The following is an 18,934-nucleotide window of genomic DNA, read 5'->3' on the forward strand; positions in this document are numbered from 1 at the left end:
ATCAAACAGCAGCACCAGTAGCAGGTCACCTTTTACTAGGAATAGTTTACGGAATGAAGACTTGCCAGGGAGAGGAGAAAATGAGAGAGAGAAAGAGAGCAATAACAAAGCAACATTTTAACAAAAGTATTTAAATCCATAAATTCCACATACTCAATGACAAGAAACTGAGGTACACTTGCCGAAATAAGAGAGACAGAAAAAATACACAATAGTTTAACATGTTAAAGATTTTATTTTTGTTAAATACCATGGGACAGGATTGGTAAGAATGGAGATCTTTCAAATCAACATTTGCCTCACAGGGGGGATGTTTCTGTAGCTAGGGATAAACTTTGCATTTTTAAACTCGTCAGCCTTCAGCAGCAAGGAATGGAGAGGGGAGGGGCATTGTAATTTACAAGGAGGCACCTTTTCTTCAGCACATCTTTCATCACTGGTAAACAAGTGGCATGAGCAACCTGACTATAAAATGAATTTCAAGAGGTAATCCAGCAACAGGTAACAAAATTTAAAAGGATTAAAATAACATTTACAAGACACTTAACATTTCATTCAACTCTTATTAAACCACAGAGAGAACAACTCATTATTTCCAAGGACCTTTATGTAAAACGTTGAGACAGCTGCTATTGATGTATTTGACAATGTACAACTCCAATTATCCAAGAACTGAAAGTAATTTGTGTTCTAACCGTGAGATCATTAAAGGCAAGGCCTGTAAGATGCTGTACACAAACATGGTCACTGTGAGCCATACTACCAATGATATGGCAGATCAACAGAACATTTCAGGCCTCAATAACTCGCATGCTTCCTCTACAAGACGAATTTTCCTAGAAAGAATCCAATGAAAATGGCTGCAATTACAACAAGGAGGGAGGGAAGAGCAGTGGAACCGTTGTCTCTGAGTGTAACACTAGATGTGGAAGACACTGGGTTGCCTGACTGAGCTGCCTTCCTCAGCCTCAGTCCATCATCCTAAAGAGAACAAAATAAGAGAATTACAATTGAAAAATCACAGCAATAATCAACATTTCAAACTGTTATAATTAGTGCAATTAGTGATAATTTAATTTTACCTTAATAGCCATTTAGATGTTAGCACTAAGTTGTGGCCCACTAATTTACAACTGCAACAGCACAGTAACCTTATTTTCATTCTTTTAAAATAAATGTTATACATTTCATTAAAGCCATCCTCCAAACTGGTCAACTACAAACATTAATTGGAAGCTGTGTACTTCTCTATGCAAGAGGCTATCACTGGCCTGTCTGTGCACCAAGTAACCAGGTCTTGAGTACATTTGACATAAATAAAAAATCAGATGTGCTTTTGGCACCATGATTTCAAAAGGCCAGACAGCAGAGACTAAGACTACAGTCCAAAAAAAATTAAACACACGCATATTAGGACAAAGATTTGAATTGTCTAATTATAAAGGCTGATGAGTCATTTATTAGTCAGATCCTTTCCCATATTTTCATTCCTTAAGTTTGTGCAGCAGTGGGGTAACCAAAGGGAATAAGGTGTATCAGTGTAAGCTCAGGGAAAGCACATTCCAATGATACGATTCAGTCCCCTTTTTATCATTAGTTCAAATGGAACACAAACTGAACATGTAGGGATCAGTTAATCTTTGAGGAGTTCCCAAGTTAAAGTTTTCCCATAATGAAAAGGGAAAACTATCAGAATTGAATATTCTAGTCAAAAAAACCTTTTTGACCATGCTATGCATCCAACAAATACCTGTTCATGTTGCATTATATTGTAAGGCTTAGCCCAAGTGCGAGCTACTTTGAATTCTTCGTTAGTAACTAAAAGATTCGATCGGGATTTTAAAAACAACTCATGGAATGACAAAATTTATTATTTTATTTAAACCTAGATGTGGAAACGGAAAACAATGATTCAAATTAGAAAATTCTGTGTTTCAGCTTAGAACAGTAACAAATGAAGAACAGATCTTAATATGAAGAAAACACCACCCTATTAGTTCATGCGAGGAATATTTATTTCATCCTAAGAGATCTGGATCCATCAGACAGATTTTAGTTGTTGATAAACAGAAGGTAACACATTTGCTGAACTGAAAAGTAGGTAATGCTAACAAAAATTATGAACTTGAACAGAAAAACCATTAGGCCACAACCGTGGGCGGCACGGTGGCACAGTGGTTAGCACTGCTGCCTCACAGCGCCAGAGATCCGGGTTCAATTCCCGCCTCAGGCAACTGACTGTGTGGAGTTTGCACGTTCTCCCCGTGTCTGCGTGGGTTTCCTCCGGGTGCTCCGGTTTCCTCCCACAGTCCAAAGATGTGCAGGCTAGGTGAATTGGCCATGCTAAATTGCCCGTAGTGTTAGGTATAGAGGTAAATGTAAATGTAGGGGTATGGGTGGGTTGCGCTTCGGCGGGGCGGTGTGGACTTGTTGGGCTGAAGGGCCTGTTTCTACACTGTAGGTAATCTAATCTAATCTACTCACCTCTTACAGTGACCAGTCAAGATGAAACCAAACAAAGCATTAATTCAGGATATTTGAATAATTGAGCACTGAATGGAGATGCAATTGTAATGTACTATTTTTATATGCTAAGCTGTATTTTATTTTCTGTATTTCAGAAAATTACAAAAATTACACAAAACACAGAAGCGCAACTTTAACTAAATAGTCAAGCATGCAAATTTAAACAAAAAAATTTTGGTAAGAAACTTGGTAATTTGGAAGTCAAAATAAAGCCCAAATAACAAAAACATAGACTGTCTTGGTACCAAAGGACAGGAAAGAGAAAAGCATAAATCTAATCTTTAGATTAGAAGGGATGAGAACAATTACACCAGAGCTCCACACAGTAAAAAATATATTGGTCCATGCTTTCAGGAAAAAAAAACTAAAGTATTTTCGAGGTAACATTTGTTGTTGCATCAATCTTACCTCACTTTGGATGCAAGTATCAAAATGGCTACTTGGACAGTAAAGGTTTGAAATGAGTGTGATATAGTTCTCAAGAGTATGGAGACAAGAACAAAACAGTATGGGAACCGGTATGAATACTGCAAATTTGGCTGACAACAATCAATGGTTGCAATTTAAAATTATTTGTATTAGAAACTGAGGAACAGATAATTTTGATATTTTTAAAAGAATTACATAACATGCTAGAAAATGGTGAAATATCACAATGAGAGGAGCTAACCGACACGTATACAACTATACTAAGTCTAAGAGCCAGCTATTTCACACCAGGATACCACTTGGCGAATGAAAGTCTTGAAAGTTTAAAAAAAATACACAATATACCTGATTCAGCAGAAGGTCAGTTTTCAAATCAAGATTAACAGCTGTTGACTTCTTTTGTTTTGGCACAGGTTAGAGAAAATTAGTGACTAGATTTAAATTCTAATCACAATGCTCTACATCATGCCAACAAAACCCAAACAGGAATTCTAGATAACTTTCAGTGAAAAGAATACCGTTGACATTGACATTTAAGGCATAAAAAAAGGACAAAGTTTTCGAATTTTCATGGTAAACAGCAGGGATGCAGATAAATCAAGCCATCCATTAATCCAGATTCCGTTGGTTCAGTAAGGTTTGTTTGAAATCAAAACTTGGAGACAGTGAGATCTGCAGATGCTGGAGATCAGAACTGAGACTGTGTTGCTGGAAAAGCACAGCAGGTCAGGCAACATAAAAGCAGGAAAATCGACGTTTCAGGCCAGAGCCCCTCATCAAGAATCCTGATGAAAGGCTCCGACCTGAAACGTTGATTTTCCTGCTCCTCGGATGCTGCCTGACCTGCTGTGCTTTTCCAGCAACACACACAACAATGAAATCAAAGCTTGTTGAGTGCGGTCTTGGACCTGATGGACATATGAACCCCAAAAGAAAATCGAAACTAGGAATTAGGAGATGGAAGGAAACATCTCAATTAGTTCCTAAGGGCACCATAGAATACACTGCCACAGAAGACTATGAAAACTGGGTCACTGAATATATTCAAGTAAAAGACTGATAAATTGAGATATTATTTGTACCAAAGGGTATGGCGAGAAAGCCGGAATATGGCACTGGGAGAGGATCAGGCATAATCAGACTGAATGGCAGAGCAGACTCAAAGGGCCGAACAGCCAATCCCTGCCTCTAGTTTCTGTATTTTTAACAAATATTTTGACATTCAGATTTAAGCAAAGAACTTGCTACTTATATGAAAAAAACGATTGAATGCAAGATCATTCCAAGTCAATAGCTATTAAAAGTTTAAGAACATAAATTTTAAATTACAAAGTAAATTTCAATCATCCTGGCATTATGCAACATTGCTACTTAACAATTTGCATAGTACAAACATGCCACTCAGCCCAACATACATAACATGAATTAGGCGAAGTAGGTCCTCCTACCCTTTCAGCCAGCTCTGCCATTCCAAATCATAGTTAAAAATCACACAACACCAGGTTGTTGTGGTTCTGTTCGCCGAGCTGGGAATTGGTGGTGTAGACTTGTGTTGTTGTCCCCTGTCTAGGTGACATCCTCAGTGCTTGGGAGCCTCCTGTGAAGCGCTTCTGTGATGTTTCCTTGGCATTTATAGTGATTTGTACCTGCCGCTTCCGGTTGTCAGTTCCAGCTGTCCGCTGCAGTGGCCGGTATATTGGGTCCGGTCGATGTGCTTATTGATTGAATCGGTGGATGAGTGCCATGCCTCTAGGAATTCCCTGGCTGTTCTCTGTTTGGGATTTTGTACACTACATTGGTTTTGCTCATGTTGGGTATCAGGTCCTTCATCCTGGTGAGTTGTTGTCTGAGTGGTTGTTGGTTTGTGTGCTGCTAGGAGTCCAAGTGGTCGCAGTAGTCTGGCTGTCAGTTCAGACATGTTTTTGATGTATGGTAGTGTGGCTAGTCCTTTGGGTTGTGGCATGTCCTCATTCCGTTGTCTTTCCCTTAGGTATCTGTTGATGAAATTGCGGGGGTATCCGTTTTTGGCGAATAAATTGTATAGGTGTTGTTCTTCTTCTTTTTGCAGTTCTGGTGTACTGCAGTGTGTTGTGGCCCTTTTGAACAGTGTCTTGATGAAACTTCTTTTGTGTGTGTTGGGGTGGTTGCTTTCATAGTTTAGGACTTGGTTATACACCAGGTTATAGTCCAACAGGTTTATTTGGAAGCACCAGCTTTCACAGCACTGCTCCAAATCATGGCTAACCTGTTTGTATTTTGAATTCCACATTCCCATCTATCCCAATAAAACTTGATCTCCTTGCTGTCAAGAATACATCTAGTACCATCTTAAAAAAAATTAAATGATCCCACTTCTACCATTATGAGGCAGAGTTCCAAAATTGCACAACTCTCAAACAAAAACTGTTATTGGTCCTAAAGGGTTGTCTCTAATTTTTGAACAGTACCCCCAAGTTCCAACCAATCTCAAGAATATTTACACTCCGCTCAACATTTCTCACATTATTTCCCCACTTAAATTTAAGTGTGAACAATCTTCTGCCTTGTATGTTGGCTAGCTCGTCTTCAATGAGTTACTTACTCATTGCTTCAACTATCCCAGTGATGGGTTCCACATCATCACCACTTTTTGCGTAAAGAAAATAATTTTGAACTCCATATTAGATTTCTTACATTGACAGCCTTTTGTTATGCTCTTTTGCATGAGTGCAGCCCTGCATCTATTCAAGCAAAATCTTCTGTAATTTACCAAACTTTTATTTAGTCACCCCCAGCCTTTTACAAAAGATTCTAGCCTCTCGAAGCGTTACCTATGTGCATGTTCACACATTTTTGGTACCATCCTTATAAATCTACTCTACACCCGCATGTGTACACTTTTTTCCCCAAAATATGACAATGAGAAACGAACCAAGGTTTTGTTAACTTGCCTACTTTTCAATTCTAATCCTCTAAGTAAAGCCTACTGCATGACCTTGCCAACCTCTGACATAACCTTTAGTGATCGATATATTTAAACTCAAACATTCTTTGTTCTCTATTCCACCTGGACTAGCACCCTCCAAGTAACAGACGACCTCCCTGTTCTTCCGACCAAAATTCACTAACAACACTTCTCAATGCTGAGCTTCATTTCAATTACTTGACCTTTCTGCAAGTTTATTAATGAACTTCTGTCATTTGTTGTAGCCCTTGCTCAAAACTGGCAATGACCACCCATTTCCCAACCTCAATTTACAGTCAGATGCAAATTTAAATTTTGATGCTTTGTTTCCAATATCATTTGAACAGAAATCATCCCAGCACCGATCCTTAAGAATTACCACTTCCCATCCACCTAAATAAACATTTTATTTATTCACATCTGCCACTCGGTCTTGAAGTCAGCTAGCAATATATTCTCAGAAGTTTAAACAAGATTCATACTGGGTTCAAAACACGAACTCAGTTTTTCCTCTATCCACAAATGTTACCAGGATCCACGGGGTTTCTCCAACAGTTTATATTTGTTTCAGATTTTCAGCATCTGTCGTAATTTGCTTTTATCATAGCACTATATTCTGTCACTATTTCTCTGACCTTATTCATCGATCTATTATGCTGTGCTGGAAAAGCACAGCAGGTGAGGCAGCATCCAAGGAGCAGGAGAATCGACATATCGGGCATAGGCCTGATGAAAGGTTCATGCCTGAACGTTGATTCTCCTGTTCTTCAGATGCTGCCTGACCTGCTGTGCTTTTCCAGCACCACACTCTTCGACTCTGATCTCCAGCATCTGCAGTCCTCACTTTCTCCTATTGTACTGTATCTATTTTAGATTATCAAAAACCTTTGCAAATCTGGACAAATCACATCTACTGCATCACAATAGTCTCCTTTCCCTGTTATCTCCAAAAAATTCAATAAGGCACTTAAGCAAGATTTTAAAAGCAAGATGCAGAATAAAAGGAATCATAATTTGTCAGATAAGGCTTGCAAACTGGTCAGTAGCATGTATCTCGCAATTGTTAAATTCAGTGTCAAATAAATTTCAAAACATATATTTCAGAAAACATCACAATGTCAGATCAATATAAAGTATTACTGCATCAAAGCAATATTCCACTAAGTTTACTAAGTCCACTAGTTTCACTCCAGATAGAGATTGAAGGTGCATTTCCTACTGTAAAATGGATGATAAAGGTCACGTGTAGAAATGGTACATTTCCAACCACATGTATTCTCATCCTCCTCACACTGAAAGCAATTTGATGGTGGAGTAGCAGATAGCAAATGGGGCTGAGAGAGAATATAGAAAAATTGGAAAGCTGGGTGGAGAAATGGCAGATGGATTTCAATCCAGACAAATGCGAGGTGATGCATTTTGGAAGATCCAATTCAAGAGCGAACTATACAGTAAATGGAAAAGCCCTGGGGGAAATTGATGTACAAAGAGATCTGGGTGCTCAGGTCCATTGTTCCCTGAAGGTAGCAACACAGGTCAGTAAAGTGGTCAAGGAGGCAAAGGGCATGCTTTCCTTCAATGGACGGGGTATTGAGTACAAGAGTTGGCAGGTCACGTTACAGATGCATAACACTTCGGTTCAGCCACATTTGGAATGATGCGCACAGTTCTGGTCGCCACAAAAAGGATGCTGTGGAGAGGATGCAGACGAGGTTCACTAGGATGGTGCCTTGTATGGAGGGTGCTAGCTAGGAGGAGAGTTTCAGTAGACTTGGACTATTTTCATTGCAAAGACAGAGCTTGATGGGGGACCTGATTGAGGGCTACAAAATCATGATAGGTGTAGACAGGGTGGATAGCAAGAAGCAACCCCCCCTCCCCCCAACCACCACAGAAAGGAGGACTAAATTATTAGGACTTACGAGTTCAAAGGGGGGGAAAGTTTAGGGGATATATGCATAGAAAGTTCTTCACACAGAGGCTGGTGGGTGCCTGGATCGCGTTGCCAGAGGAGGTGGGAGGGGTGAGAACGATAGAGTCATTTAAGATTTATTTAGACAGATACATAAATGGGCAGGGAGCAAAGGGATACAGAACCTTAGAAAATAGGCGGCAGGTTTAGATAGAGGATCTGAACCAGTGCAGGCTTGGAGAGCCGAAGAGCCTGTTCCTGTGCTGGAATTTTCTTTGTTGTTTTCAAGCTTATTAAATCAGAGGGGCTTTACCTGTGCTTTGTTTTAAAAGTGGACAGAATCCCATGTCACAGCTTAGCTTAATATGAATATCAATGCCAATCTCTGCTGTAATGACATCAAATAGCTTCATTCACTTACTTTGTGAAAAAAATGGTTTGTTCCTTGATTTGATATGTCTTTTACATTTTTTTTTCACTGAATGGATTTCAAATGTTTGTTAAAATGCTCGTATTGATTAACACATGACTCCCTCCTTCTCTAGTGTCAACTATAAACATATGAATGAAATACTGCAAAAGAAAACTTGCAAAGAAAGCACATCAAAGTACTTGGTTTCACACAAATGAATTGACAGATCAATTTTTTCTTCCCCAAATTGCAGTGTCTGATCCAACATAAATCTACATTTCTCACCCTGCTGCACGGCAAAGGCGCTTTTAGATGCACAGATACAAGCACATTTCCAAGAAAACATAAGCAGTTAAATCTGCTATGTATATCTAAGGGGACCCAATTAACGCTGTAGTGAAAATTTTATCATTTATTGACTATCACAATGCTTCATGTTACCAGCTTTATCTCTAAGACCATTTTCCTACAACAGTATACACAGCTCAATGACTAACTTTCTGTATTGCAAGTCTAAACTGAATCAATTATAGCAAGTGCATGCTGTTAATCCTATGCTTACAGAATATCAAAATAATCAGGTAAACTCTGCTAAACCGGATCATAAAAATGTAAAATATAGCAGTTGAATTTGTTGACCGACATTAGGTTGCAACAAAAATGTTAACCATTGGCAGTGCAAATGAAAAGGAAACCGCAAGAATACCTGCTCCTGACATTACTCAATAACTTCTGAAAGTGCACGCTTGGACCTAAATTGACAAAAAAAATTTGAGTTCAGCTGAAAGGAATCCCATTCTAATAAACCTGCAGGCACTCAATCAAGGCTCGTGAATATTTGTTTCACTGAAGTGCTGGAGCATGACTATAAAGTCAAAGCCATGACAAGGAGAATGCACAGCATCTCAGAAAAAAAACAAAGCTCATTGTTAAGCAGAATTAGAATAGCCCTCTAACGTTAACCCAATTCTGTATTATAATGCATATTGTGTATAGTCTTCACGAAATAATATTTCTATACTTTGTCTGAGGGTATATTCATGATGAATCAACAAATTAACATGCTGGTGCAATGTGACAGTAGAAGACAAGCTCACACTTGTAATTGCGTGGCATACTACGTTGGTATATCAACTTACTCAACCAGCTTTGTACACGTCCTAATAATATACCCAAGTTCCATAATCACCTAGATCAGCCGATTACACTGATTCTTGGGGTAGGAGAGGAAAGTGCATGCATTACAATCATGCACCCTTCAGCTAACAAATCTTGTGGAGCAATGGAAGCAAATGATCTATTTGTCAGACGGATATGCACCGGAAATGTAAAACACAACAGGAAACAAAAGCAAGTGACGAAACTGAATTTTTAAAGGGAACATTACTCCATTCTGTATATAGAGAAGAAGCCACTCTTTGATCAATCTGAAATGGGGTACATTAGCACGATGCAGAAGGAATCCTTTCCCTTTCAACCTCCGAACACCTCATACATTGCACCAGTTCGAATGGTTCCAGTATTTGGTATTAACTGCTCAGATTAAGAGCAACATCCTTCTGCCAACATATCTTGACATACCTCCAGGAATGAATGTGTTATACCATGCAAAGCTTTTTGTATGGTTCATAAAAGCTTACTTTCAGTTGTCGATTCTCATCTGTCATTTTTGCCAACTCAACTTGAAGCCTCTTGCATTCTTCAACTAGTTTCCGCACTTCAGTGTCATCCATTGAAATACTGGCAGATTTTGGCATTGCCGGTCCATCAGATTTAGGTGCATTCGTTACTGTAGCAGCTTTATTCACTTCAATATCATTCTGCAAACATTTTTAAAAGGGAGTATTATTTATACTTAAAAGTATTTTTAAAAACTTGTTTAGACATAAATGAAGTACAGCAGTGTAAAGCATAACAAATATCTTAAACAATACTCCAGACATTTACAAGAAATAGAGAACATGGGCGTAGGCTGATCGACCCTTTTAGCTGCTCTGCCATTCAATATGATCATAGCTGATCAGCCAACTCAATATCCTCTTCCCGCTTTCTCCCCATAATCTTGGATATCTATTGCCCTACGCACTATATTTAACCTCACTGAAAACATTAAATGTTTCAGCCTCACTTGCTTTTGTAGCAGAGAATTCCACAGGTTCTCCTCATCTCAGTCCTAAGTGGCGTACTCCTTTATCCTTAAACTCTGACCCTGCTTTTTGGACCACCTGGTCATCAGGAACATCCTTCCTACATTCATCTTGTTTAGTCCTGTTACAATTTTATAGATTTCTAAGATATCCTAACTCTCTGACATCTTCTAAACTCTACTGTAAATAGCCCTAACCAATCTAGTCTCTCTTCATTTGCCAGTCCTCCTGTACCAAGAATCAGCCTGACCCCTTACATAAGGAAACCAAAACTGCACACAGTACTCAAGGTGCAGTCTCACCAAGGTCCTGTACAATTGCAACAAGACATACCTACATCTATACTCCAATAATCTTGCTATAAAGGCCAACATATTATTTGTTTTGTTCAAGAGGCACTACACTCGTATGCTTACTTTCAATAACTAATGTACAAGGATACCCAGGAGAAAGTGAGGACTGGAGATGCTGGAGATCAGAGTCAAAAAGTGTGGCAGTGGAACAGCACAGCCAGTCAGGCAGCATCCGAGAAGCAGGACAGTTGACATTTTGAGCATAAGCTCTTCATACAACAATACCCAATCTCGTAGCACCTCTCCTTTTACAATCTATCGTAATTTAGATAACCCATGTTCATGTTTTTACAAAAATGGATAACCTTACATTTATCCATATTACATTTCATTTGCCATGCATTTGCCCACTTGTCCAAATCACATCAAAGCATCTCTGCATCCTCCCACCCAGCTTTGTGTTGGCTGCAAACTGCCTCAGCTAAATCATTAACATATATTGCAAATATCAGGGTCTGGAACTGATCCCTGCAGTACCGTACTAGTCACTGCTTGCGATTTGAAAATGACTACCTGCCAATCAGCTCTCTATCCATGTCAGTCTGGAAACCCCAGTCCCATGCACTTTAATTTTACATGTTAATCTATTTTAGACCTTACTGAAGGCCTTCAGAAAGTCCACATCCGCTGTCTCCCCCTTTCCAACTCTACTACCAACACCTTTAAAAAATTCGAGTAGATTTGTCAAATATGACTTCCCTTTCATAAACCTTTGTCGACTATCTGATCATTTCACTGTTTTCTCAGTGCTCTATTCCTAAACATTTTATCATGGACTGCAGCATTTTCCCCACAACCAATGTCAAGCTATCCAGTCTATAATTTCCTGTTTTCTCTACACCTTTTTATTTCCAGTAGTATCAGAGTCATACAGCATGTTTGGTCCAACCAGTCCATGCAGAATACAATCCCAAAGTAAACTAGTCCAACCTGCCTATTCTTGGCTCATATCCCTCCAAACCCTTCCTATTCATGTATCTATCCAAATGTCTTTTAAATGTTATAATCGTACCCGCACGCGGCACTTCCTCAGGAAGTTCATTCCACAAGCGAACCACCCTCTGTATAAAAAATTTGCCCTTTGTATATTTTTTAAAATCCCTCTTCTCTGACTAAAAATATGCCTACTAGTCTTGAAATCTTCCTAGAGATAATGGTAGGTGTCTTTTCCCTTATCTATACTTCTCATTATTTTATGAACTTCTATAAGGTTGCCTCTAAAACTCCTATGCTCCACTGAAAAATGTCCTAGCTTATCCTGCCTTTCTTTATAACTCAAACCTTCCATACCCAGCAACATCCTAGTAAATCTCTTCTGAACCCTCTCCAGCTTGATAATATGCAACCTAAAACTGGACAACCAGAAGTGCACACAATATTCCAGAACAGGCCTCACCAATGTCCTTTACAACCTCAACCTGACTTCCCAACTCCTATGCTCTAAGGACTGAGCAATAAAGGCAAACATGTCATACACCCTTTTAACCACCCTGTCTATATGTGACACAAACTTCAAAGAATTATGTACCTGCACCCCAAGTTCCCTCCGTTCTATCACACTATAGCTTTCTTTGTTGATAAATACTTTGCATTTATCCTTATTGAACACCATCTGCCATTTTTCAGCCCATTGACCCATTTAATCAAGATCCCTTTGTAATCTTAGCAGACCTTCTCCACTGTCTACTATGCCACCAATATCCACAAACTTACTAACCATAACTTCTCTATTCTCATCCAAATCATTTATATAAATGACAAACAACAGAGAACCCAGAACCAAACACCAGTAGTCACAGGTCTCTAGACCAAAAAGCAACCCTCCAACATTACTGTCTCAAGCCATTAAGCCAATTATGCATCCAATAGCAAGCTCACCCTGAATTCCTGATGAAGGGCTTTTGCCCGAAACGTCGATTTTCCTGCTTCTCAGATGCTGCCTGACCTGCTGTCCTTTTCCAGCACCACTCTAACCCTAACTTTACTAATTGGTCCACCATATGGAACCTTGTCAAAGGCTTGAGATTAGATTGCCTACCCTCCAATTCACACAAACTGTTCTAGAGTCCAAATAATTTTAAAAGATAGCCATTGCATCCAACTATTTCTGGGGTCACTTCATTAACTACTCTAAAATGACTCAGGATTGTGCATATTTAATTTAGTCCCATCAACCTCTCAATCACTATTTCCCCACTAATACTGGTATTCTTCTGTTTCTTCCTCTCATTAGACCCTGTATTTCTCATTAAAGATTGTTTGTATCCTCATTTGTGAAGACAGAACTAAAGTATGTACTTAATTTGTCTGCCATCTCTTTGCTCCCCATTGTTACTTATCCTGTTTCTTGTTGTAAGGAACCTACAATTGTCTTCAGTAACCTTCACTTCACATATGTACAATAGCTTTTACAATCAATTTTTATGCTCCCCTCTAACCTGCTCAAGTACTCTATTTTCCTCCTCTTAGTCAATCCCTGCGTCTTCCTTTGCCGAAATCTAAAAACTGTTCCAATCCTCAGATTTTTTTTTGTAGCTAATATCCCTCGTCTGGATCTAACCCTCTCTAATTTCTCTTGTTGGTAATTCTAAGGCCAACTTTCCCATTTTATTTTGTGCCAGACATCAATGAACAATTGGTGCAGTTCCTCCACGCACTTTAAATGCCTATCTACCCATCATCCCTTTAACTAACATTCCTCAATCATAACCAACTCAACCCTCACACCACTTTGGTTTCCATTATTTAGATTCAGGACCCTAGTCTAAGAATCAACACTGTCATCCTCCATCTTAATGAAGAATTCATTACTTCATTGCACTGTTGCAAGATACTCTTCCTAGAACCTATAGATCAACTATTTTAACATGAACCCCAGTGTACAGAGTAGGCACTTTAAATATTTAGAGGTAAAAACAATGACTGCAGATGCTGAAAACCAGATTCTGGATCAGTGGTGCTGGAAGAGCACAGCAATTCAGGCAGCATCCGACGTGCAGCAAAATCGACGTTTCGGGCAAAAGCCCTTCATCATGAAATTTCCTGATGAAGGGCTTTTGCCCGAAACGTTGATTTTGCTGCTCGTCGGATGCTGCCTGAATTGCTGTGCTCTTCCAGTACCACTGATCCAGAACTTTAAATATTTTGACTATTTTGGCTCACACATTACAACTTAAAGAAAAACCTATTCCCAAAAATCAATATTGTATTTACAGCTCATACACATGCCCTCCCATATCAAATTGACTTAGCTATAGTTATTTAATTAACTTTGAATTTTTTTCATCACTGCAATATTTAAATAGTGATTAAAATAAATTGACTGCTACATCTTTCTCAGCCAGCATACTATGAATTATTTTAGTTTTTTATTAAGAGGAATATAGCAATGTTTGGAAATACCAAATAATTATTAAATATTTGGATTATAAATATTCCCTAGTTATTACTTAAAACCGTAAGAGTAGAATTGTCAAACAAGACATTGCACCTCTAAATGCTGTTTAACATTTTCTGCTGAACATTGTTCAACTGTAAATGTGCAGGTTCAAATAATAAAATAGAAATTTCACATTGAATATATATTATTTAATTTTATTTAACCCATTATTTATACATACCTACAGGCCTATGATTCAGAATTTGTAAAACCCTATCACCTTCTGCAAAAATGTCAAAAATATATGCAACCAGAAGAACAGTGGACTCCTCTTATTGTCTTTGCCAATTTTTAAAACTGTCAATTCAATGTTTGTCACACCAGTCAGATGAGTGCTCACTGCTCCCTTAAAATGGGAGAAGAAAATAATATGCCTTTTATACTGCAGCAGCAGCCATCTGAGAAAAGGCCGTCTCATTTTAATTAGATTGCAGAATGATTAAACTCGAATTGTTTCCTCCAAAGAAACTACATACAGAGCGAGCATCATTTTACCCTCATTAGTCGCAAACGTGACAACAGGAATCCACTGTACGATTCTTGCTGCAATACTTGCATTAATCCTAAACTGAACTAGTTGCTAACTAGAACAGACCTGGACCTTTTGTACTCTGGTGTCACTGGCTGGGGCAGATACAAATCCCTGCAGGTCACTTCTATGGCTACCACTGATTGGAGTCTGACGAATGCCACCACGGATTGGAGTGTGAAACCTGAGACCATTTCCTGATGTGGGTACAGCACGTGGAGGCAGTCGGCCACTGTCATAATAGTGCACAAAGCTATGCAGATCCATCTTTGCTGTACCTAACGGGGTGTCTAAACCACTGTCTAATGGGTCGCATTCTACAATCTCGTTCTGCTATATAGAAAACAAAAACTTCAGGTAGATACATGCAATAATAACTAGCTTCTCTTACGACTCTTATAAGCAGAGCTTGCATTTCTTTCTTTGCGAGGCCTTTTAGTATATCAGATGAATTGCACACTCCTCTGCTGGTCTTGATTCAAATAATCCAATAAGTTGACATAAGTTTTGTCCACTGTTACCAATGGCATATTTACAGAAGGGGAGGGAAAATATTTTAAACAAATATAAACAATCACATTTGCCCAATATAATAAAATGCATGCCCTTCTTATAAGCCAAGTTATTCATTAATCTTGAAAGCTTCATATCTGCACTCGTTGAATCAATTATATAAAAGTTTTTGTTTTAGTAATGTCATCAGGATTTCAAATAAAGCACAATGGTGATCAAATGAAAGTTTAATATAGTGCCCATTTAAAGTGGTATAAAATCAAAAGGTACCACGATTATCTTTTCGCTCTCCCACATTTGGGATTCCAACTTGCACTAAGATAAACCGAGAAACAATACTGGATTAATATCTAGTATATGAGGTAATAGACTCAATCTTCAATTTAGTATGCTTGCATGCGCTAGCAGCACTTCTGTTAAATAAATCATAGGAAATACCTGCTTTACCTCAAAGTAATCTGAAAAAACTAGTACTAGTACATAAGACATGAGTATATCAGCTAATTTATGATAGCACAGGAAATAATGGAATTAATAATGATTAGAAAATGTGGCCCTTCGCTGTTTGAGATCTATTCTTTATCAACAAAAGTCTGGTACAAAAATGTTAAAGTCTGCAAAATTTGTATTACTAATTATTTCCGAATCAAATATTTTAAGGGTATACAATAACAACAGTAATTCAAAGCAATACACATCAAAAAGTGAACACTTTGAAAAATTGAATATTTCTTTAAAGTAGTTGACTGGACACATTAATAACTGGTAGAACAGTAGAAAATAACTCAAGAAGGATTTCGATCACATTTGCATGTTTTATCAATTCAAAGGAATAAAGAAGTTGGAAGTCCTAACTTTGAATAGTTACTTCAGCTTCAAACCAGGCAATAGAAATGTGCAGGATATTCCCAACCAGACATTTTGGAACCAATGCTACTTTAATACAAAAAAAAACAAGAACAGGAAATGCAACAGTTGAAAAATTAACTAGATTTTAAAATACACTATGCACATGCAACATGCAAAGAAATATGCACATTCAATAATTAAACAATTTCTCAAAAGCAACATTTTCAGATTATTCAGGGAGCAAAAGCAAAACATGATCTGGAGTTATTTACATTTGTGTTAAACAAAATACTAGAGGGCATAGGTTTAAATTGAAAGGGGGAAAGTTTAAAGGAAATGTGCAAGGCAACGTTGTTTTACACAGATGTTGTCAGGTGCCTGGAATAGGTTGCCAGGGGAGGTGGTAGAAACAAATACAATAGCAATGTCTAAGAGACTGTTAGATAGAAACATGAACAGGCAGGGAATGGAGGGATATGGACCATGTGTGAACACAAGGATTTAGTTCAGAATAGTATAGACCACGGTGGGCTAATGGAACTAGCTCCTGTGCAATACTGTTTGATGTTCTTTGTAAAGCAACTAGAACTCGACAGTCACATGTTTTGTGCTGTGCAATCAGATAGCAATAAATGTACAAGGATAAAAATTTACATCAATTCAACATGGAAAATAAATGAAAAGTAATCTTGCAAAATCAAGTGAAAATAGATTTTGACTCTCAAATTTCTTCTTACCGATTTCTCATTCTCTGCAGGCAACTCAAAGACACATCTGAGTTTAGAATCCATAAGATCTTCAGGTTTTGCATCTTTCCACTAAAGAAAACAAATAAGTCTATGTAAATAATACTTGGGCACAGGCATCATCATGTGAAATGTATTACCACAGATTGTATAACTGAAAGGGAGGGTCTCTGACCAAACTATTTAACAGTGCACTCCCAAGACCACTTGGCGTATATCCTAATGGTGTTTCAATAGTGTATTTCATGAGCTTTTAATTAAAAAAAGGGCAACTCTAAAGTGGAAATTTGCCAAAGATCTGAAGAATCTCACCCCAAAATTACTACATTGAATGTAAAATGGCAGACTTACAGGTGAATTAAAAATTTTAAGTTTTTAATTAAAAAATAAAAGATGCCTCATTCTTTCCATTTCAACTTCAGAAGTAGGGCGTTTTGCTGATGACTGCCCAATATTCAGTACCATTCATGACTCCTTTCCTAATGAAGCAGTCCATTTCCAAATGCAGCAAAGCTTGAACATTCAGGATAGACTGATGGTAAGTAACATGCACCTCAGACAAGCACGAGGAAGTGACCATCCCCAACAAGGGGAATGTTCGAACAGTAAAACCACAATAAAATGCCCCACCATCAACACCCTGGGGTTTACCACTAACCAGAAACAAATACAGCCACAGGGGAAAGTCAGAGGCTGAGAATACAGCAGGAAGTAACTCATTACCAGACTCATCAAAGTCTGACAATCATCAACATAGTACAAGTCAAGAGCATGACAGAGTACTTGTCAGGATGAGTGCAGCTCCAATAACACAAACAGCTCAATATCATCCAGGAGTAAAAGCACCCCATTCACCATCTTAAAATATTCATTCCTTCCATCCACTATAATAGTATCAACAAAATGCACTGCAGTGATGTGTAAAGGCTGCTTTGATAGCAGTTTCCAAATCAGTGACCTCTACTATCTGGAAAAACAAGGGCAGTTGGCACTGAAAGCACCACCACTTCCAAGTAACTCTCAAACTTTGATCATCCTGTTCTGGAAATGTATCAGTCCTTCACTGTTGCTCATGAAAATCCTTAACCACCTTATGTTGTGGAGTTGATTTTGGACACCAGGTTATAATCCAACAGTTTTATTTGAAATCACAAGCCTTCAGAGTTCCGCCTCTTTGTCAAGTGAAGAATTCAAAATCTCATGATTTTAAAGAAACCTGTTGGACAATAACCCTCCTTATCTAACAGTACAGTTGATGAGCCTAAACTGCAAAGATTACAGCAGGTCAAGGTGACTCACCAACACCTTCTCAAGGGCAATTAAGGAATGAACAATAAATGATGGTACAGGCCGCGCTCACATCTCAAAAATGAGTCAACTAAGGCCTGCTGTGTTTTTATTCACCATTATAGAGTCATAGAGACATACAGCACGAAAACAGATCCTTCGGTCCAACCCGTTCATGCCGACCAGTTATCCCAACCCAATCTGATCCCACCTGCCAGCACTTAGCCCATATCTCTCCAAACCCTTCCTATTCACATACCCATCCAAACGCCTTTTAAATGTTGTAATTGTACCAGCCTCCACCACTTCCTCTGGCAGCTCATTCCGTACACATACCACCCTCTGTGTGAAAACGTTGTCCCGTAGGTCTCTTTTATATATTTCCACTCTCACCCTAAATCTATGCCCTCTAGTTCTGGACTCCCCCCAAACCAGGGAAAAGACTTTGTCTATTTATTCTATTCATGCCACTCATAATTTTGTAAACCTCTATAACGTCACCCCTCAGCCTCCGACGCTGCAGGGAAAACAATCCCAGCCTGTTCAGCTTCTCCTTACAGCTCAAATCCTCCAACCCTGGCAACATACTTGTAAATCTTTTCTGAACCCTTTCAAGTTTCACAACATCTTTCCGATAGGAAGACGACCAGAACTGCATGCAATATTCCAACAGTGGCCTAACCAACCACAGCCACAACATGACCTCCCAACTCCTGTACTCAATACTCTGACCAATAAAGGAAAGCATACCAAACACCTTCTTCACTATCCTATCTACCTGCGACTCTACTTTCAAGGAGCTATGAACCTGCTCTCCAAGGTCTCTTTGTTCAGCAACACTCCCCAGG

The 18,934-nt window shown here is 38.6% G+C and overlaps 1 protein-coding gene across 2 annotated transcripts in view; it reads right to left on the reverse strand.

Moving 5' to 3' along the window:
- Nucleotides 1-215: 215 nt before the first annotated feature.
- vapal (VAMP (vesicle-associated membrane protein)-associated protein A, like) overlaps nucleotides 216-18,934 on the reverse strand; it is an 81,428-nt gene continuing 62,709 nt past the window's right edge. The window contains exons 4-7 of one of the 2 annotated variants that reach the window (XM_043687757.1): nucleotides 16,791-16,871; nucleotides 9,864-10,043; nucleotides 8,930-8,975; nucleotides 918-981 (exon numbers count right to left, since the gene is read on the reverse strand). In XM_043687757.1, the coding sequence (XP_043543692.1) occupies nucleotides 8,946-8,975; nucleotides 9,864-10,043; nucleotides 16,791-16,871 (291 nt within the window). In that variant the 3' untranslated portion in view covers nucleotides 918-981; nucleotides 8,930-8,945. Of the gene's footprint in view, nucleotides 982-8,929; nucleotides 8,976-9,863; nucleotides 10,044-16,790; nucleotides 16,872-18,934 lie in introns of both variants that reach the window. The other variant, XM_043687756.1, reaches the window with a different exon arrangement.

Source organism: Chiloscyllium plagiosum, chromosome 4 (assembly GCF_004010195.1).
Source record: "Chiloscyllium plagiosum isolate BGI_BamShark_2017 chromosome 4, ASM401019v2, whole genome shotgun sequence".
Classification (NCBI taxonomy): domain Eukaryota; kingdom Metazoa; phylum Chordata; class Chondrichthyes; order Orectolobiformes; family Hemiscylliidae; genus Chiloscyllium; species Chiloscyllium plagiosum.